Source organism: Bubalus bubalis, chromosome 17 (assembly GCF_019923935.1).
Source record: "Bubalus bubalis isolate 160015118507 breed Murrah chromosome 17, NDDB_SH_1, whole genome shotgun sequence".
Taxonomy (NCBI): Eukaryota; Metazoa; Chordata; class Mammalia; order Artiodactyla; family Bovidae; genus Bubalus; species Bubalus bubalis.
The window spans coordinates 23754484-23777074 of NC_059173.1; the positions used below are offsets into that span (position 1 = coordinate 23754484).

General features: G+C 44.2%; 1 protein-coding gene across 1 annotated transcript in view; it reads left to right on the forward strand.

The window, feature by feature from the left end:
- The first annotated feature begins 2032 nt into the window (after positions 1 to 2032).
- TMEM132C (transmembrane protein 132C) overlaps positions 2033 to 22591 on the forward strand; it is a 446846-nt gene continuing 426287 nt past the window's right edge. The window contains exon 1 of the mRNA XM_025267822.3: positions 2033 to 2338. Within this exon, the coding sequence (XP_025123607.3) occupies positions 2254 to 2338 (85 nt within the window). The 5' untranslated portion in view covers positions 2033 to 2253. The remainder of the gene's footprint in view (positions 2339 to 22591) is intronic.

A 22591-nucleotide genomic window follows, 5' to 3' on the forward strand; every position in this document is an offset into this window, starting at 1 on the left:
TCTCAAGTCACGTCTAAGACTCAGAGCACCAGAGGACAGCACGTGCCTTTGGGGACTGGGGAGTGGATTTACCCTACCAAGACTCCTCCTTTCCTTTCTCATTTTGAGTTCTCCTATATTTCCCTGTGGTTTGTCCAGTTTCCCCTTTTCTGGTATTTGAACCATGGAGTCTCAGACCAGGGAATTTGACTTTGCAGTATACAGGGCGATATTTTGTGCCAAAAAGGGAAGAAAGGATGTGTGTCTGGGGAGGGTGGGAGGACCACATGGTAAATCTACAAAGGAGAAGATCAGGGGAGTGGCCAGAGTAACTGGGGGCTTTTTCTTTTGTTCTCTTATCAGACAGGAGGGAGAGAGGATGAAGCTGATTTTCTAAGCTCTCAGTCAGGAAATCATGGGCTATGTTGTATTTCTCACTGAGGCTAGAAACATTTAAATGAAAAAAAAAAAAATCATTCTCCAGTGACTTTCAAGCTAACAAACAAAAATAAGAAGGAAATGTGACTTCCATTTTAGGAACTCAAATCTACTTTTTTTTTTTTTTTTTGCCTCCCAAGATTGTGTGTACTCTAGCTGAATGAACTGAAGAACTGGGCAATTATAGCATAGTTCCCTTAAAAAATGAAGTCACTGCTACCCAAGTCTATCAGAACTAAGGTTTTGCAGTGCTCTTTCTGGCCTGGCTAGTTTTTCCAGCTGCCTTCTCTACCCATCATGTTAGCAGAGTGGATCAGTGAGCCCTTTTCCTCCTTAGGGCTATCCAGCTGGGAAAAAAGCTCCAGGGATGGGGAGTGCCCTTGGAGTCTCTGCCTCCACCCCTCAATTTCTCCATATGCTTGGTTCTTGACTCCTTTTAACTGACTTGGGACAAAAGAAACTGATGTGTTTAACACCTTTTACTTTGGTTTCTTCACATCTGATAAAAGATTTTTTTTCTTTTATTTTGAAATTCATTCCTGGCTCTGGTGTCCACATGATTCAGTGAGCTTTCTTTTAGAGGTTGGACGAGTCAGCCCAGCACACCAAGTGATCTCTAGGCAGGCTGTGGGATCCGGGGGAAGTGTATCAGCTGGGGGAGGGCTGGGCCTCCAGGACAAGGCTTCTGGGTTCAGGACATATTGTCTTTCAATCACGGACACGAGAGGGAGTTGGGGTCCTGAGTGGGGACTGTTCAGATCCCCGGGCGGCCCATGAGGCCCGAGCATCAGTAACCATGGAAGGCAGGCAGGCAGCTGGGATTCACGCGAGGAGGGAGGGCAGCACTGGGTACGACACAGAGAAGACATTTGGAGCACGAACTGGGGTGGCGAGTCCTTGGAATCTGCAGAGAAAAAACTATTGCAGGAGCAAGTCTGGCAGGGAAGGGGAGCATTCCCGCCCTCCCCCACCCCCGAATAGTTAATAAAAACACATGCGGAGAGGGGAGGGGGACGAGATCCAACAACGTAGAAAGATGCAGTTGAAAATGAACCTTTCTGTCACCCTGGCTTTCCAGTCTCCGTCCTGAGACACCGCGGCTGTCTTTGGCTTAACCCTCCAGACAAATATGCATATATGTGCACACGCCTGAGTATAAACCGTGTTCTTCTTGAATCTGTTCTGCATGTTGCTTTTTCTCACTGAATAATCTCTCTCTCCGCATCAGCTGTGGGGGACTTGATTCCAGATGTCCCCGGCTCAAAAGGCAAAGAATCAGGGTCCGCCCCGAAGTTGAGGTGTGAAGAGTGAGGACCCGGGAGGCGGGCGAGGGGAAGGGCTCGGCTCCATCTTGAGTCGCGGGTACCTGCGCAGAACTCTCCGGGACTCGAGCCACAGGCCACGAAGGCGAGAGGCTGCGGGGAGGAGGGGAGACCTCATGGGCGCAACCCGTGAGCCTCCGCGCCTCACCGCCTCTTCTGCGCGCCAGCTCCCACTTTCTCCCCGGCATCTTTCACCAGCCTCCGGCCAGGGGCGGGCCCAGGGGCGGGGCCCAGGGGTGGGCGGGGTCGAGTGGGCGGCTCGGGGGGCGGGGCGGGCCCGCGGCCGCCTTGGAGGCTGGAGAAAAGTTGTCCCGGCCAGAGCGCTAGCCGCCGCGGGATCCGGAGCCGCCGCGGCTTGCACCCGGCAGCGGCGGGGCGCGACCACCGGCTCTTCAGCCCGGCCGGCCGACTCGCTGCCGGGGGTGGCCCCGGGGCATGGGACAGCCGGCTGGGGCCGCGAGCGGGCGCTGCGCCCCGGGCGGGCGGCGGACGGCCTGAGCTGCCTGGACGCAGGATGCGCTCCGAGGGCGCGGCCCCCGGGCCGGTGGCGCCACTGTGTGGGGCGCTGAGCCTTGTGTTGGGCGCGCTGTTGGGCAGAGGTAAGAGGCCGGGGACCCGGGGTGTCGGTCGCGCCGGCGCTCGGGAAGTTCCCCTCGGTCCCCGGGAGCCTGGGCGGGAGGGGAGCCGATGAGTGGGGTTGTCTTGGGGACCTGGGTGAGGGCGCTGGTTCCCGGGCGCGGAACGGCGCCTGTAGATGGGCGACCCCAGTTGGGCGCCGGGTAAGTGAAATTGGAGCGAATTCGGCTGATCCAGTATCTTTGGGTTCGGAGTGCTTCCCGGGGGTGAAGAAGGGGCGTGGCTGAGAGACACTGTTCACCATCACCGAGTTCCATGAGGACTTAACGCAACCCCTGCATTAAACTACGTGGAGCTGGGGTCTGGGAGCGGGCAGCCCGGCTCTTTGCACCTCCTTTGCCCCAGTCTGGCATCCCCCTCCCCAGCTCAGTTGGACTGGGGCTAGTGACCTACAAGGGCAGACCGGCCCCTTTCCCCCACCGTGGGGTCTCGAGGGCCGGCGTTAGTCCACGCAGGAATGCCCGCTCACCACGCAGCCTCCGGGGACCTCGGCTCGGAAGAAATCCGGGACCCCCTCGGGGTACCCCGTAGAGGTCCTGTGTGGTCTAGGAGCGCGCAGAGGTGATCGCGCGGGTGGGGGAACTGCATCTCGGAATCAGATCTGGGCTTCCTAGCAGTGGGTCCTGGGGGGTGGCCTTTTACCTCAGTTTCCTCATCTCTGCAATGGAACTGACCACTCTGCTTTGGGTTTAAGAGAATTCAGGGAGGGGACGACTGGCGCCCAAAGAGCTCAGGAAAGGTTGGTATTATTATTCCGGTTATGATTACGTGCGTGTGGGACCCGGGCGGGCGGCGCGAGGGGCCGGGAGCGTGGTCTTGGAGCCCGGGAGCCGCCGGCGCCGCGTGCCTTCCCTGTCCGGCACCGGCACTGGGGGGCGCGAACTCGAGCGGAGGAAGCCCCGCTCCTCTGGGAACCGCCGCTGCGTCCACCCCGACTGGGCAGAGAACCGGGTGCGGGTGAGCGCGTGGGAAAAGGGTGCGGGGGGAGCCACTTTACTGCCGCCCGCGCCCGGGCAAGGGTCTTGGGGCCATCGGGTGAAACCGAGATGCGCACAAGTGTCCCTGTCCTTCGCCCTGCGTCGCGGCTCCCGCCGCGGCCCCGGGCCCTGAGCCGGCAAACCGAGTCCAACCTGATGAGAATCACGGGCCCTCTCCGGCCTCAGGCTGGGCTGGAAATACATTCGGAGAGACAAGTTGCCAATTGATGTTACAAAGTAGCGTTTGCTTTTCCAAAGTCGTTGCGCACCGGCTGGGATTCCAGAAAAATCTACTTTCCTTAAGGCTCCAGGTTCCCAGATACACCAACCGGACAAAATTGCTGTTTTAAACAGTGTCCCTTTTCCCCAAGAGCTCCAGGTAAACAGGAGTGTGTGTGTGTGTGTGTGTGCGCGCGCGCGCGCGTGTGTTCCCATTCGCGCGCGCGCACGTGCGCGCGCACGGGCACGCGCGTGCGTGTGAAGGGATGGGGAACATTTTTCTGTTTTATTCCAGAGGAGTAAAATCTGGTGACTTAATTCTGTCATGAGCTCTGGATTCTATCATTTCTAGGACTCGGTTTTCCTAAATGTAAAGTGGCCATTAAAAAAAAAAAAAATTCCTTCCTAAAATACTTCCCAGAGACATTGTGATGATAAAGCGATCTAATGGGTAAAAAGCACTTCGTTAAGAAAGGTGGTGTCATTTTAAACTGAGCCAACGGTGAAAGTCCCCATCAGGTTCTTTCCCTCTGCCAGGAGATTTAATCAGGTTCAGTTTAGAACTCTGACTGCTGAATGTGCTTTTCAAAGTAAGTTGTGGACTTTTCTTAATTAAAGCTCACATTCCTTTTTCTCCCTCCCGGCCATCTAGAGGATTTTACTTTTGATTTAGAGGAATGGCGGTTAGAAATGTCCCCGTGGAAGAGGCTAGGGACAGCAATTTTATTGGGAAGTGGAATTGGGAATTTTGTTTTGAAGATGCTATTTAGAGGGCACGGGGTGGGGATGGGGGTTGGAGGTTAAGGGGAGCTGTCCCATTCCTCCCCGGCAAAGCCACCCTTCCCCCTAACCTAGGGCAACTTTGACTTACTGAGTTTTTCTCTTCCCACTTTTGCTTGACAGTTTTCACCACGTGATTTGGGGGCTTATGGGTCTGCAAATTTTTTTCATTTTGCTTCTGGTGGCTACAAGTAACAGTACATTCACTCCCATAGATCTGCAAAGAAAACGTTTGCTCCGTAGATTTCTCATAGAAAGGGAAGCTTTCTGACCCTTGTTTAAATTTGTACTGCCTTAAAAAAATCATCACTGACTCTCCTGGCCCAAGGATTTAAGTGCTGATTTCTGGAACCCTTGAAACCACTGATCAATTTTTAATACCAATAGTAAGCTGATGTTCAACTGTGGATTTAAGACTCTGCAATTCCTCAGGGTTTGGAACAGAATCATTGTTCTTGGGAGGTTCCATAAATAGACCAGGGCACTGAAAAAAGGGAGTCTTCCTAAGATTTAAGGCTTGGGCTGAAGCGAAGTGTCCTTGAGTTACTGGCTGAGGAATTGGCCCGGTGTAAAGAAGAGGGAAGGGCGGGGGTGGGCTCAGATGCTGTCAGAGTGAAGTAATGCTGTGAGAGGTGATGGTTGTCAGTCACACAGGGGGCCTCTGGGAAGGTCACACAGGCCGGAAATTACTTTCCTGAAATCTGGGGCCAGGTGTACTTCATGATTCAGAAGATAGGTTTGTAGGGAGACAGAAACCCAGGGTCATCCATAGATATTCTTTGAGACACCCGGACTGGCTGTGGAATTGTGTCCATAATTGGACCCATAGCTCATTTTGCACGAAAGATGTGAGTATTCACATCAAGAAGTCCCCCAATAGCCTCACTGCACTTTAGAGCAGCTTTGGTCCCCAGAGGAATTAAAAGCCAGGCGGCCAACTTTCGGATTGTCAGAGCTTTGGGGATTTTCAATTGCTGATTTGGAATTTGCAGCCTGGGGCAGGTGTCATGAGTAGGAAGAGGTTGTTAGCAGGCAGAGGTCCTTCTCAGCTCCCTTAACACGGGGGAAGATCCTCATACCTGGTCCTTCCCACACTTAGAGTACACAGACACTTTTGCCCTAAGCACACACCCCTTCCTCCCCAAATTGAAACTCCCCAATTCATGGAAGCTTCTTAGAAGTGATTTCAGTTTCTGGGAAGCCATTCTGTGAAACCACCAGGCTCCTTGGTCTGTCCTAGTTCTCTGCTCCACACCCACAGCTCTGAACTCATGCTTGCAAACTTCATGACCTGCAGGCAAGCACTGTTCTGTCCACGGTGTTTATAAAAAACTGAACAGTCTCCCCCAAACTGAGAGACTTCACATATAAAAATCAGAATTTCCAATTTCCCCTAATAAGAGTGTGGGTACTCTGCTGACCTTGGCACCAAAACTATGCGGAGGTGTCACCCTGCCCCTGGATAGGGTGTTGATTAAGGGCTTCTCTTACCTCCTTACCTGCCTGCCCCTTCCCCTTGGCCACTTGAATTTGCACCTCTGGCCCTTCTTCCTTCATCTCACTTATTATTCATCTTTAGCTTCATCATAAGGGTGGCTAGAATCAGGCAGAGAAGAACCCAGAACTCTCAATTACATTAGCAGTTAGCACTTTCATGAGCAGGGGTTAAAACCAAAGCCTTTGGATGTATTAGATATTTCATACATCCATAGTCATGAGAAGCGAGGTTAATAAAAACGAATCTTTGGTATATTAATTGGAGTGAAAGGGAGTATTACTGAATTAATGGAATAAATGGAAAGTCTGATGGATAGAATATTTTTACAGCAATCTGCTTTGTTTAAAAGTCAGGTTTATTAATGCAATTTGCATACAGTAAAATTCACCCTTTTGAGGATAGAGTTTTAATTTTGATGAAGGCACATGGTCACATAGTACAATTGAATATAGAAAGAACATTTCCATCACTTTGCCCAAATCCCAGGGACCCCTGTGTTGCCACTTCCCTTCCTCTATCTGCAACCCCTGGCAACCATGATTTCGTTCTCCATCCTTATGTGTATGTGTGTGTTAGTCACTCAGTCATGTCTGACTCTTTGCAACCCCATGGACTAGCTCACCAGGCACTTCTGTCCATGGAGTTCTCCTGGAGAGAATACTGGAGTGGGTTGCCCTTCCCTTCTTCAGGGTATCTCCCCAACCCAACAATGGAACATGGGTTTCCTGCATTGCACGCAGATTCTTTACCATCTGAACTACCAGGGAAGCTTCTCCATCCTTATAATTTGCCTTCTTCATCATTCCATAAACGTGGGATAGTGCAGTATGCAACTTTTGAATCTTATTTCACTTACCACAATGCATGTAATATTTACCTATATGTCAGTAGTCTATTCTTTTTTCTTCTTTCTGTTTTTAAATTGAGGCATATTTGATTTACAATGTAAGTTTCAAGCATATAACATAGTGATTCAAAATTTTAAAAGTTATTCTCCATTCATAGTTATTATGAAGTATTGGCTCTATTCTCTGTGCTGCATAATATATCCTTGTAGCTTTTATTTTCTTATACATAATAGTTTGTACCTCTTAATCCCCTACCCTTATCTTGACCCTCTACATTTCGCTTTACCCACTAGTAATCACTAGTTTGTTCTCTGTATCTGTGAATCTCTTTTTTTCTTATACTCACTAGTTTGTTGTATTTTTTAGGTTCCGCATGTAAGTGATAATATTTGTCTTTGTCTTTCTATTTGTATTTGTCTTTCTCTGATTTATTTCACTAAGCATAATACCCTTCAGGTCCAGCCAAGTTATTACAAATGGAAAATTTTGTTCTTTTTATGACTGAATAGTATTCCATTGTATATATACACTGCATTTTCTCTATCCATAAATCTGTTGATGAACACAAGTTGCTTTCATATCTTGGCTACTGTAAAAAATGCTGCTTTGATCATGAGAGTGTGTTACCTTTTTGAATAAGTATTTTCATTTTCTTCAGGTGTATGCCCATGAATGGAATATCTGGATTTTATGATAGTTCTATTTTCAGTTTTGTGAGGACCCTCCATACTGTTTTCCACAACAGCTACACCAATTTACATTCCCAGCAATAGTGTACAAGGGTTCCCTTAATCATCAAATCAAAACTGCAATGAGATATCACCTCACCTTTGTTAGATGGCTATAATCACAAATAGTGTATTCCTTTTTAATACTCCATAATCCTGTGAATGGATACAGAGCCATTGTTTATTCATTTCCTAGTTGAAGGACATTTGGGTTGCTTTCATTTGGGGGGTATTATGAAAAATGTCACTACGTTGTTTGGTTGCTAAGTCATGTGCAACTCTTTTGCAACCCCATGGACTGTAACCTACCAGACTCCTCTGTCTATGGGGCAAGAATACTGGAGAGGTTTGCCATTTCCTTCTCCATGAAAAATGTCACTATAAATATTCACAAACAGGTTCATATATAAATATATTTTCATTTCTTTTAGGTAAATACCTAGGACTGGAATTGCTAGGTGGTATGATAACTGTTCACATAATTTTATCAGAAATTGCAAACTTTTTTCAAACGTGGAAACACTATGCATTCCCACCAACAAGAGCTCCAGTTGTTCTGTATCTTGGGGACCACTTAATGTTATCCCTTTTGTTTAGTTTGATTCTGCGTAGCAGTTCTAATAGGTGTGTAGTAGTATATCTTTCTGGAGAAGGCAATGGCACCCCACTCCAGTACTCTTGCCTGGAAAATCCCATGGACGGAGGAGCCTGGTAGGCTGCAGTCCATGGGGTCGCTAAGAGTTGGATACGACTGAGTGACTTCACTTTGACTTTTCACTTTCATGCATTGGAAAAGGAAATGGCAACCCACTCCAGTGTTCTTGCCTGGAGAATCCCAGGGACGGGGGAGCCTGGTGGGCTGCCGTCTATGGGGTCACACAGAGTCAGACACAGCTGAAGCGACTTAGCAGCAGCAGCAGCAGCACTATATCTTTCAAGTTTTAACTTTTATCCTATGACTTATGATGTTGAATATTCTTTCTTGTTTCTTACCATTCTTATATCTTATTTGGTGCATGTCTTTTTCAAATCTTTTGCCCATTCTTTTTTATTGGTTGTGATTTTCATATTATTGATCTTTGAGGGTACTTTATATAGTATGGATACAAGTTTCTTTTCAGATGTGTGTTTATATGATTTCTCCCAGTATGTATCTTTGGAAGAGCAAAGGATTTTTAAATGAAGTTTGGTTTGTTAATTTTTTTCTCTTAGTAGTTACACTTTTGGTGTCATATCTAAACATCTTTACCTAAGATTTATAAGGACTCTCCAGATGTCTCTGGTGATGTTTGGGTATTTTATGTCCCTGCTTATTTTTTATCTTTCTGTTCTGTCAATTATGGAGAAAAGTGTTGAAGTCTCCATCTCAAAGTGTTGAAGTGTTGTGGGTTTGTCTCGTTTTCATTTCAGTCCTGTCAGCTTTTTCTTTATGTGTTTGAAACACTGTTTTAGGTACATACACACTTAGAATTACAATGAAGTCTTGAACTGACTTCTTTCTTATTATGTAATAGCTCTCTTTATTCTTGGAAACATTCCTTATTCTGAAGTCTGTTTCATGTGATATTAATACAGCTACCTCAGCTTACTTTTGATTAAAGTTTGCATTGTAGTATCTTTTCTGTTTTTTTAAAAAACAATCTGTATTATTTTATGTGGGTTGCTTATAGACAGTATATGGTTAGGGTTTGCCTGTTTATCCAGTCTGATAATCTCTGTCTTTTAATAATTGTATTTAGACCACTTATATTTAATGAGATTATTGATATATTTATATTAAAATCTGTCATCTTGCTTTTTTTCTCTAGGCACCATCTGTTCTCTCCTCCTTTTTCCTTCTTTTTCTGCCTGTTTTCATTCTGAGTATATTTTTTATGATTCCATTTTATCTCCGTATTGGTTCATTATTGGCTCATTATTTATGCCTCTTTAAAATTTAGCCGTTGCCCTACAAGATATATCTTTAATTAATCAAAGCCTACATTCAAATTATATCATACTGCTTTATATGCTGTGTAAGAACCTTAAAACAATATATCTCCAGCATTTTTCCCTCTACGTATAATAATCCTTTCCAGGGCTTCCGAGGTAGCTCTTGTGGTAAAGAATTCACCTTTCAATGCAGGAGACATAAGAGATGTAGTGTTCGATCCCTGGGTTGGGAAGGTCCCCTTGGAGAAGGGCATGGAAACACACTCCAGTATTCTTGCCTTGAGAATCCCATGGACAAGCTACAGTCCATAGGGTTGCAAAGAGTTGACATGACTGAAGTGACTTAGCATGCATTAAGTCCCTTCAGTTGTGTTCAACTCTGTGACCCCATAGACTGTACCCCACCAGGCTCCTCTCTCCATGGAATTCTCCAGGCAAGATTACTGTAGTGGATCGCCATGCCCTTCTCCAGGGGATCTTCCTGACCAAGGGATTGAACACACGTCTCTTGCGTCTCGTGTATTGGCAGGCAGCTTCTTTACCACTAGTACCACCTGGGAAGGGACTTAGTAGTATGATCCTTTACAAGTGCATTCACTTATACCCTGGGCAATGGCTAAGGGAATTTTTCACTTAGAGATTATTTGTATATACTTTGAAGAAGGATACCAATTATGTTTAATTGGCTTGCCTTTGTTTCTGAGTGGGTACTTCTAATATCTTTGAAACTGTTTTCTCTTTAGGGCTTAATTCTCTGCCCTACCTGTGTGCTGAGCTGAACAGAAGTGTTTCTATACCTTAGGGATTTAGAAATCACTGACTTTAAAGAGAGGACAAAAGTAAAATACAACCCAGCCAAAGTCTGAATTAGCAAAATTTCCAAGAGAATAGTTATAGCTGTCTCCGAGAGTGAGTCCTTGTTTTCTGCAGTGTGTACATTTCTTTTTTCTATTTAATAATGCTCTTAGTGGCATATTCACAGTTGCAAATGTTTGGAACCCTCAAAGACTTGATGTAGAAGACCATGTCATCTCTATATAATTTTTTTTGTTATTGAAGTATAGTTGACATATAGTATTATTTTCAGGTATACAATATAGTGATTGGACATTTATATACATTATGAGTTGATCACCATGAAAAGTCTAATCATTTATCACCATTATTGCAGTAGTATTGACTATATTCCGTATATTGTATATTACATTCCCCTGACTTATTTATTTTATAGGTGGAAGTTTGTACCTCTTAATCGCCTTCCATAAAATATTGTTTCTTTCTCCCTTCACACCCTTCATGTTGTTGGCGACATGGGGAGCTATCGTTTATGAATTGATTAAGGATGCCCAGTATCATGGAAGCATTAGCTTAGTTTTAAGCATCTGTTCTGTCATTTCCTGAATGAACTGGTCAGAAGCCTCTGGCGTTAGCAGCAGAAACAAATCAGCTAAGGGATCGGGATCTTATGACCCTTAAGGTACACTAAGGGGACCAGGTTTCTAAAAGTCTGAAGTTGCCGGTTCAAGGGTTCTGGTACTTGTCATTGATATCTGGCTTCAGGGTACAACTGGAATACAGGGACTCTAATTACTTTATGTGTTTCTATCTCTGTGCTCATGTTTTTTTTTAGGTTCCAGGGGGGCATGTGTACATAGTCGCTCAGTTGTGTCCAACTCTGTGACTGTATGGACTGTAGCCTGCCATCCATGAGATTATCCTGCAAGAATACTGGAGTGGGTTGCCATCTCCTTTTCCAGGGGAATCTTCCTGACCAAGAGGCTGAACCCTCGTCTTTTGCATCTCCTGCATTAGCAAGTGGATTCTTTACCACTGCACCACCTGGGAAGCCCCAGATTCCAGGGAGGAAGAATCCTTTATCCTTGGCTGAACTTTAGAATCATCCTGGAAGCTTTGAAAATTGCTAAATAACCTCCAGACTCTACACCTAATGGATTGAACCAAGATCTTTGTAGCAGTGGAGTGGATGTGGGCAAAGAAGCAGTGTTAATCATTTTCATTTTTAAAAAACTTTTCAGGTGATTCTCAGGTATAGCCAGGAGTGAGAACAGTCCCAGCCCTGGTCTAGAAGAGATTAAGATGATCTGACAGATAGTTCCACCATATTGTACTCAAGGGAGAAAGGCATTTCTCCCAGAGAAAGATTGAAGAACTGTTACAAAAGGAGGCAGGATGCTGGATGTGTGTGCAGCAAAAATTAGAGGAGGGACAGCTCTTCTGAGCTTATTTTGTAGGACTATGAGACTGTATTATTGAAAAAAATGGGCATGAGCCACTTAACACAGTGCCTTCGTTTCCAGGTAGTTTAATGTAACAGAAACTTATTTTCTCCCAGTTTTGGAGCCAGAAGTCCAAACTCAAATCCAAACAAGGCTGTGCTCTCTCCACAGATTCCAGGGGACTGGGGGGCGCCATCTTTGCCTCTTTCAGCTTCTGATGGCTTCTGGCTTCCTTGGCTGTGACTGCAGCCTTCCCATCTCTGCCTCCAGCTTCACATAGCCTTCTCTGCACATCTTTTCCCTTTCAGCCTTGTAAGGGTGCTGGTCATTGATTTAAGGCCTACTCTCATCCAGAATGACCTCATCCCAAGATCTTTAACTCAATTAAATCTGAAAAGACTCTGTTTCCCAATAAGATCACATCCATAGTTTCTAAGGGGACCAGTCTTTTGGAGGCCACCATTCAGCCCATTACACATGGTAATAGTCACATGAGTAAAAGGTCAATAAATCATAGCCAGGGACTTCCCTGGTGGTCCAGCCATTAAGACTTAGCCTTCCAGTGCAGGGGTTGTGGCTTCAGTTCCTGGTCAGGGAACTGAGATCCCACATGCTGCAGGGCCAAAAAGCCAAAAGCAATATTGTAACAAATTCAATAAAGACTTTAGAAATGGTCCGCATCAAGAAAAATCTTAAAAAAATAATCATAGCCATTATTATATGTATAGTTATCAAAGCCGTGGAGAAGAAGAATCATCCCAAAAATCTAATAGAAATTACACATAAATGTTTCTTAAATGACTGAGACTAATGTAAAAAAATAAAAAGCATTAGGAGAACAGTGGATTTGAGGACATCGGGGAATAGGAAAAGCTCCTGGAGTGTACCGTGGTGTCCATTTATAATCAACCTAAACAGAGAGCCAGTGGTTTATATTCTGAGACATCCCTTGATGTACTTCATGCTTAAATACAGCTTATACCTAATTCCATTTGGCTTAGTTTCATAATACTCTTGATACTGTCTTAAACAGCCCTTCTCCCTACGGGGTCGCAGAGCCATCGGAAACATCCAGAGCAGCTTCCATGCCTCCCTGAAGTTCATTTTTTTCCCCCAACTCTGCAGTTGACTCTTTTCATCTTTCTTGCTCAATCGGTCCCTCCGGCCCCTTAATTATAATGTTGGCTTTCCACCGCATTTCCTCACTGTCTCTGTGGACTCCAATGCTGTAGAAATAGGGATATAACACTGCCCACTTTGGCACGTGGGGGTAGATGAGTGGTCCTTTGAGGCAATAAGGGATTCTCTTATTCTCAAAATAAACAGAGGAACTTTAAGACAAGCACCCCACCCCCAGGATCCCCATGGAACAGAAGGCTGGCTTTGTTCTTATCATGGAATTCCAGCTTAGTGATGATTTTAAGCTGAAATTAAAAAATTAAAAACTCACACCTTAAACAGGAGGTGGCACTGGAAACATGGTTTTGTCTTCACTGGAAACAGTGAGGTTGTGTTTGAGGCCCTGAGACAAGGTTTCTGCACCTGCCCAGTAGAAATGATCTCAGTGTCAAATGATTCAGTTCATTTGTCATGACCTCTTTAGTTGCATGTGCTGGAAAAAAAAAAAAAAAAAAAGAAACAGCTTATACAAATAGTACCAAAGCCAAAAAATAAAAATACATAAATAAAATGGGGGTTGTTTAAAAATGTATCAGGTTAAGTAACTTAAAAAAACTCAGATAGGCTTCAGCCATGGCTGGATCCAGAGATCTGTTAATGTCACGAGACACTGTTTCTTTCCATCTATCTCCTCTGTTCCCTGTGTTGGCTTCATTTCTGAGTGGTCATCATTGTCACCAGCAGCTCAAAGTTTGCATTCTATCCACACAATACACCCCAAGGAGAATTAAGTGGCTTCCTAAATGATTATAGAAAAGGTTGATGGTGTGAATCTCTTGGTGCTCACTGGAGTCCCTGGCCCAACCCTTACCCAGCCACTGTGATGGGAGGGGATGGTGTCTCTGATTGGTCAGGTCTGGAACACACCAATGCAGGAGCCTCAGGTCAGCTGCATCCAAAATACTAGGAAAGAGAGTGCTGAAGTGTCCAAAGACAAATCAGGCTGTGTCAGATGAAACGGAATGGATGCTAGGCGGGCAGGACCCTATCCAGCCAACCAAAGAACTAGAAGAAACCAAAGGCCAATTGTATGTCTGCTTCTCAGATGTATAGTTAAAGCCCTTGGGGCAGCCCATGGCAAGGTCAGCTTGCTGCTGCTTTTGCCATTGCTGCAAATGGCATTATTTGATTCCCGATCATTTGCACTGTGTCATCTTCTAAGTCAAGGACATCCAACTCCAAACACACCTTTTGTTCTGGGAAATCTTCTCTATTTTCTGTCTGCTTTGCCTCTTTTCCTTTCATTCATTCTTTCCCCCATCAAACATTCCTCCATAGCAGCACTGTTTACAATAATCAACACTTGGAAGCAACCTAAGTGCCCATCGACAGAGGAATGGATAAAGAAGACGTGGTGTATATATGCAAAGGAATATTACTCAACCACAGATAAGAATGAAATAGTGCCATTTGCAGCAACATGGATGGACCTAGAGATCATCATACTGAATGAAGTAAGTCAGACAGGGAAAGACAAATACCATGTGCTATCATATCTAAAAAAAATGACAAAGATGAACTGGTTTATAAAACAGAAATAGACTCACAAAGCAGACTTTTCTTATCTGCTTTCAAAGTCGGCATTGTCATCTGTTGTGCTGATTGTCCCTGCTATGGGCCAGTCATCTCCCCAGCTATGGCCTAGCTCTCGGACACCTCCCTCAAGTGTTGATGACTGGAGGTGTCTTCCAGCAGTGGCTTGACTGGGAGGTTTCCTATGAGTCCTGAGGTCCACTCTTCTGCCTACAGAAGCAGGAGACATCATCTATCAACATCATCTTCTGACTCCTCCTCAGTGATCCAGGAGTCCTTTTTCTTTTATTGTAGTGTTGTTAATTTACAGTCTTGTGTTAATCTCAGGTGTACAGCAATGATTCACTTATACATATATTAATTCATTTTTAGATTCTTTTCTCATTTTACATTATCACAGAATGCTGAATAGAGTTCCTTGTGCTACACAGTAGGTTCTTGTTGGTTATCTATATTACGGATATCTTATAAGAGTGTATGTATTTTCATCCCAAACTCCTGATTTATCCTTTCCCACGCCCCCAGTACTTACCCTTCAGTAACCATAAGTTTGTTTTCTATGTCTGTAGGTCTGTTTCTGTTGTGTAAATGTTTGTTTGTATCACTGTTAAAAATTAGATTCCACATATGAATGATATCATGTGATATTTGTCTTTCTCTGTCTGACTTACTTCACTTAGTATGGTAATCTCCAAGTCCATCTGTATTGCTGCAAGTGGCATTATTTCATTCCTATTTATGGCTCAGTAATATTCCATTGTGTATATATATGTGTGCGTGTGTGTGAGTAATATTCCATCGTATGTATGTGTGTGTGTGTGTGTGTGTAATACTCCATTGTATATGTGTGTGTGTGAGTGTGTGTGTGTGAGAGTGAGTGTGTGTGTGAGTGTTTGTGTGAGTGTGTAATATTCCATCGTATATGTGTGTGTGAGAGTGTGAGTGTGTGTGTGTGTAATATTCCATTGTATATGTGTGTATGAGTGTGTGTGTGTAATATTCCATTATATATATGTGTGTGTGGGTCAGTGTGTTTGTGTGTGTGTGTTTGTGTGTGTCTGAGTGTGTGTGTAATATTCCATTGTATATGTGTGTGTGTGAGAGTGTGTGTGTGTGAGTGTGTGTGTGTGTAATATTCCATTGTATATATATGTGTGTGTGTGTGTAATATTCCATTGTATATATATGTGTGTGTGTGTAATAGTCCATTGTATATATATGTGTGTGTTGAGTGTGTGTGTGTGTGTGAAAGTAATATTCCATTATATATATATGTGTGTGTGATATTCCATTGTATATATGTGTGTGTTGAGTGTGTGTGTGTGAGAGTAATATTCCATTACATATATATGTGTGTGTGAGTGTGTGTGTAATATTCCATTGTGTATATATATGTGTATGAGTGTGTGTGTGAGTGTGTGTGTGTGTACTATTCCATTGTATATATATGTGTGTGTGTGTGTGAGTAATATTCCATTGTGTATATATATGCGTGTGTGTGTGTGAGTGTGTGTGTGTAATATTCCATTGTGTATATATATGTGTGTGAGTGTGTGTGTATGTGTGTGAGTAATATTCCATTGTGTATATATATATGTGTGAGTGTGTATGTGTGAGTGTGAGTGTGTGTAATATTCCATTGTATATGTGTGTGTGTGTGTGAGAGAGTGTGTGTGTGTGTGAATGTGTGTGTGTGTGTGTACACACACCACATCTTCCTTATCCATTTCTCTGTGGTTGGGCATTTAAGTCGCTTCCGTGTCTTGGCTATGGTGAACATACGAGCATGAGAGTGCTGCAAACATCAGAGCACATGTGTCTTTGTGAACAAGAGTCCCGGATCTGAGGAATTTTTTTTAGCCAGGTGGGGGGATGGTGCTGTGTGGCATGGCTTGCAGGATCTTAGTTCCCCAACCAGGAATTAAATCTAGGCCCTTGGCAGTGAAAATGTGGAGTCCTATGCACTGGACCACCATGGAATTTCCAATCTGGGGAATTTTATTCTCTTCCTCCAAACACACATGTTACCAAACACACATGTTACTCAGTTTCTTATCCAATTACTGTGACTCCTGTGGAGACAGTCCTTACTTTGATAACCCAGGGGGAAGCCCACAGTGTCCTCCATCCTCGACATACACCAACTGTGTCTTGCTTAGGAACATCCTCCATTCAGACTCTTCCTGACTATCAGTGAGATCACGTTGTCCTCTTAAAACCCTCTAGAAACTCCCATCATATTTAGAGCTAAAGCCACAGTGCATTCCATGATCTACAAGGCGCTACATGAACTACATGACCCCAGCACCCTTCTGACCTCATCTCAACTCCAGTGCCCTCACATAGGCACTTTGTTCCAGTCCCGTGGGCTGCCTTGCTGGTTCTCACCATCACTAGGCTCCTACCTCAGGGCCTTTGCACATGCCTGCTGTTGGGTAACATCTAGATATCCACTGGAAGCATTTCCTTTGTCTGTGCCATCTGCTGTTCTTCATAGTGGGACTTTCTATTCTCCTTTTCTATTGTGGTTTTGTTTTTTTTTTTCACTTATCACCACCTGATAACCCCATAAATTTCACCTACTTGGGTTTTGTATTTTTCTTTTGGCTGCACTGGGTCTTTGTTGTGGCATATATGGGCTTTCTTTAGTTGCAGCATGTGGACTTTTCTTGTTGCGGTGCAAAGGCTTCTAGCTGTGTGTGGGCTTCTCATTGTGTTGACTTCTCTTGTGGAACACAGGCTCTAGAGCATGTAGGCTCTCTGGTTGCCCCCAAGGCATATGGGATCTTAGTTCCTAAACCTGGAATTGAACCCATGTCCCCTGCAGTGGAAGGTGGATTCTTAACCACTGGACCACTAGGGAAGTCCCTCAATTATTTGTTTAGACGACTTCCTCTCCCCTAGAATTTAAGCCCCATGAAAACAGAACTTCTCTTCTGTTTTGTTCACTTCTGTAAATGTCTGTTTTGCTCATTAACCTCAGTGCCTGGCACATATTAGGCCCTTAATACTTGGTGAATGAACAAATGACTACATGACTTAATTCTCTGTTTGGCTTCTCATACTATCCGACTTTTACCTGAACTCATCTCTTTTTGTCTTGGTTGCACAGAAAAATGGGTAGGTACATTTGATGCGCTGAAAACCTCTAGATAGCCACCATTTTATCAAGGGTTGCCAACTGAGAATCAAATCCACCACTGTCCTTTCTCTCCATCAGTCACTCCAGGAAGTTGTCCCTTAGCTTGGAGGTGAGAATGTTCATAATAGTGTGATGCTCAAAGGAGCTGGCCAGGTGCAATGTTTTCAAGTCACTGAGTTTATTTCTAAATGCCCATCCTTCTCTGTATTTTCTGCCTCTTCCTTTCAGGGGAGAGAAGGGAGGGGCCCTTGCTTTTCAGATAATGGTTTCTCAGAAATGTACACATGAAACAAATCAACTTAAAACAGAGACCAGAATTTCACTGTAAACAGTGGAAAGCATCCTTGATTAGGGCTTTCTCTTAACAACTGAGTAAATTACTGAAAGAGTGGAAAGTGGCTGCAGACGGGTACGAGATATCTTGTGGGGGCGATGGAATTATACCAAAATTAGTATCAGTTATGGCTTGATCCAGGTGCTCAGTTATGACATCAGAATCTTTTTTTTCCTTTGGTTCTTAGCTTTGCCTATTATGGTGTTGACTTCATTTTTAGGTTCCATGTGGTGGGTCTTGGCTGTCCTAAGCTCCCACCCTTGCAGAGTCAAGGTCGACTATGCTTTACCCAATACCCGATGAACCCAGGAAAGGTCATACTGTGTCTCCTTGGCCCTGTTTGGTTCATGAGCACTTCTGAACCAGTCAACTTGGTCTGTAAAAAACAATGTGCTCTAATGATCCTGTCTGGGGGCTGTGGGAGGAGTTTGTGAGGACTGACAGTGGGGTACAGAGGAAAATTGGGGTGCTGTTACCAGAAAAAGGGTGTGTGATTGGGGCCATTCAAAAACCCAATAAATATTCCTACGTCTCCAAATTCCAGAGTGTAAGCTACATGGGTAGGGAAGAGAGAAAAGTCATGCAAACAAATTGTCTGTCTTTCCTGCTCAGAAATCTATCTGAGTTTTGTGTGTATGAACAGGAGGCAGCACCGAAGATGTGTTTTCCTAACTGAGTTTGTGTCACACTCGCCTGAACCAGCGATAAGCAAGCATCATTTATCATTTGCCTGTCAACCCCGCCATCTCTTCCATATCAGAGGCAAAAAGATGCAAGAGATGGACCTGAGTACTGCATGGAGAGACAAAGGCAGGACCCAGACGGAGCTTAGTTCAGCGTGTTAGGACCTCAGCCTCACCTGAGAACTCCTAATTGAGGGCAAGGCTTGGGGCTCACACCAGCCCGAATCAAATTTCTGCTCTGTTGTGTATACGTGTGTGTGTGTGTGTGTGTGTGTGCTTAGTCGCTCAGTTGTTTCCAACACTTTGTGACCCCATGGACTATAGCCCCCCAGGCTCCTCTGTTCATGGGGATTCTCCAGGAAAGAATACTGGAGTGGGTTGCCATACTCTCCTCCAGGGAATCTTCCCAACCCAGGGATCAACCCAGGTCTCCTGTACTGCAGGCATATTCTTTACCATCTGAACCACTAGGGAAACCCTAGTGTAGAAATGGGCGTTATTTAATCCCATGGACACTCAGGTTCTGGATCTATGCAGTGGGTCCAGGAAAACACATCTCATGGAGTTATTGTAAAAAGTTCCAATGGGCTATTGTACATATTTAAAAAAAAATCTTTTGGCTGGCAAAGCTTGTGGGATAGAGTTCCCTGACCAGGTATCAAATCCTTGCTCACTGGCCTTGGCAGCGTGGAGTCTTAACCATTGGATGCCCAGGCAAGTCCCTGGGCTATTGTGTATCTGACTTTTCTTTTCTATTTGCCTACATTCTAGCCATACTCCCCATCCTACTCTGTGCCCTGGGAGGCTGACCTCTGCAGGGAACACTTCCTGTGCCTGCTGCTTGCCATCTGGAGTTGCCCAGTGGGGGTGCTTGTAGGAGGTCAGAGAGTAGGAAGAGAGGCTGGAATATTTCTTCCCTATCTGCTCCCTGTGCCTCTGTCCTCCATGACCCTGACTCCTCTCTGGAGTCCTCTGTCCAAGGCTTCTGCTCTCACTGGGGTCAGGAACACTTCCTTCTCCTGCTGCCTCTTTATTTAGATTTAGATTTATTTTATTTTATTGAAGTGTAGTTCATTTATAATGTTGTGTTAATTTCTGGTATACAGCAGAGTGATTCAATGATATATATGTATGTGTGTATACATTCTTTCTCACATTCTTTTCTATCATACTTTATCATAGGGTATTGAATATAGTTCCCTGTACTCTACAATAGGATCTTGTTGTTTATATATTGTATGTATAATAGTGCTGATCCCAACCTTCCAATCCATCCCTTCCCATCCCTCTTCCCCCTTGGCAAGGGGGAAGATAAGTTTCTGTTTTGTAGATAAGTTCATTTGTGTCATATTTTGAATTCCACATGTAAGTGATAATCATATGGTATTTGTCTTTCTCTTGCTGACTTGCTTCACTTAATACGATCATCTCTAGGTCTGCCCATGTTGCTTTAAATGGCATGATTTCATTCTTTCCTATGGCTGTGTAATATTCCATTGTATATGTGTACCACATCTTCTTTATCCATTCATTTGCTGATGGACATTTAGGTGTTTTCCATGTGTTGCCTGTTGTGAAGAGTGCTGCTGTGAGCACAGGGGTGCACCTTTTTAAATTAGAGTTTTGTCTGCGTTTGTGACCAGGAGTGGGATTGCTGGATCATATGGCAACTCTATTTTTAGTTTTCTATAGGAACCTCCATAGTGTTTTTCCATAGTGCCCACTTGTCACTTTAGATAATACTTACGTTCCCCCATGTCTTATCTTAGGAGCCAAAATTCTTTATTTCTTCCTTAAGTAGTCCCTTCTTGAAGGCACTTGAACCATTTGCGTTAGATTCTGTTTCCTCCTGATGCACACGTACGCAAATAAAACTCACACATAGAGTGGGAAAGAGTTGGATGCCCATTGTTACTATGTGTAAACAAGCTTAAACTATAGACAAGTTGTAAGAGCAAGTGCCTAGAGCTTTGATCCCCTGAGCTGTCTCAGAGTGTCTGACCAAATACATACTTACCACCTTTGAATAGTTGCTGAGTGTTTTCTTACAAACAAAGACTTTCTCTTCTAGTACCAGAATATATCTTGGAGATCAGGAATAAACATTGCTGCCTGCCTACTGTACTGTCCTCAGACCCTAACTTAGCATCCTTTATTGTCTCAGTAATATCCTTCGTGTCATGGAACTTTGTTTTCCTTCATTCTTTCCCTGAATTTCTTGACCTTAAGAGTTTTGAAGATTACAGGCTGCTTATTTGTGGCTTGTCTCTCAATTTAGGTTTGTCTGATGTCTCTTCATGCTTAGATTCTGATTATGTACCTTTGGCAGGAGTGTCCCAGAAGGGATGCCCTGCTCTCGCCATTTTGCATTGGATCAGGTAGGATATGATTTAAATCTGTCACAATATTAATGGTGCTCACTCTATCGCTTGGTGAAGGTGCTGCTTGCCAAGCTTCTCTACAGTGAAGCTACCCTTAGTTGCTTTAAAATTAATAAATATTCTATGAAAAGACGTTCAGGGACAATGTAAATGTTTCTTATTAGAATTTCAGTATTTCACTGATGAATTTATTAACAGAATGGATTCATGGATTTCATTTGTACTCTGTGGCTTATATTTCATTACTATTACTGGTTATTTTGATGCTTAGAATATCTTCAGTTTGGCAGTGAGAATCATTTTATAATGACGTCTGTGTCCTTTTGATATGTCCTGTGTCTTCAGTGTTCTTTAAGCATTTTCTTCCTTTCTAAATACAAGAACTTCCAGGCTTATCTTGTAATTTCACTGTCCCAGTCCTAAAATCAGCTCAGTTCCTTTTAGTGAGAGATTGGTGCTTAGAAACCAAAGTTTAGGCTCTAGATGTGCTCCTTGCTACTTGGGTTCTCTAATCAGGAAATAGTGGTACACACAGTAACGTCCATGTCTGTCTCAAAAACCATGAGTTCACACAGATATCTCAATGCACAACAATGCAAGGCTCACCTAGGCTTGTCCTTTTTCATTTGTAATTCCTGTCTCATCTCTCTATACAGGTTCATCCCCCTGCTGTCTTCACCTCAGTCGTCTCAGATTCAACACCTGGTGTTGACTGCCCCCTGGCCTCACTAGGGCTATGATACCCAAGCTCCCCATCCCAGGTGGCTGCTCTTCCAGCCAATCAGCCACTGACACTGAGCTCCGGGCCCCTACATCTCTCCCTATATCCCGCATCAGGACAGTCCTGATGGTGTTGGTCTGAGTTATTCTGAAAGCGGAAGAATCAGTTTGTTTTCTTATTTGGATTCAACTGTATCATCTTCTTGGAAAATGTCTGTACATTTTAAACCAAAGGAGTGTGCCACAGGCTCTCTGTGTCAAGGTGTCCATCTCTGACCAGAGAGGACTATGGACCACATCACACTGGACAGCTGCCTTGTTTCAGACACTCCTCCACAGGATGAAGGAGTTGGTGATGCCCCTTTATTGTCTCTGATAAGCATCGGTGATTACCAAGATACCAGGTGTAGGTGATCCTAAACAAACTCACTTAAAATATCTTTGCTTTTGTAGTACCTAAAAGAAGGTATTTTTATGCATCTATACACTGCTCTTTTTTCCCTAATTGGTGAGCAGTGTTCTCGAAGGAGCTTTTGTGTGACAAATATACTTATTTATATATGTATGTATAAACTTATTTACTCTTCGCAATGACCCCAGGAGATGAGAACAATCCTTATACCTGTGAGCACCAAAGTCTTAATGATTCAAGTAAACCAAGAAATCAGGATTTTAGAAAACAGTGAAGTGGCCCAGGTTTCAAGTTTTGGCAACATTTCAAAGTATATTAAATGCTTTTTGATTTAAACAGTCTAGGCTATGGCCTCAGGTGGGAGAAGGCAATGGCACCCCACTCCAGTACTCTTGCCTGGAAAATCCCATGAATGGAGGAGCCTGGTAGGCTGTAGTCCATGGGGTCCCTAGGAGTCGGACACGACTGAGCGACTTCACTTTCACTTTTCACTTTCATGCATTGGAGAAGGAAATGGCAGCCCACTCCAATGTTCTTGCCTGGAGAATCCCAGGGACGGGGGAGCCTGGTGGGCTGCCATCTATGGGGTCGCACAGAGTCTGACACGACTGAA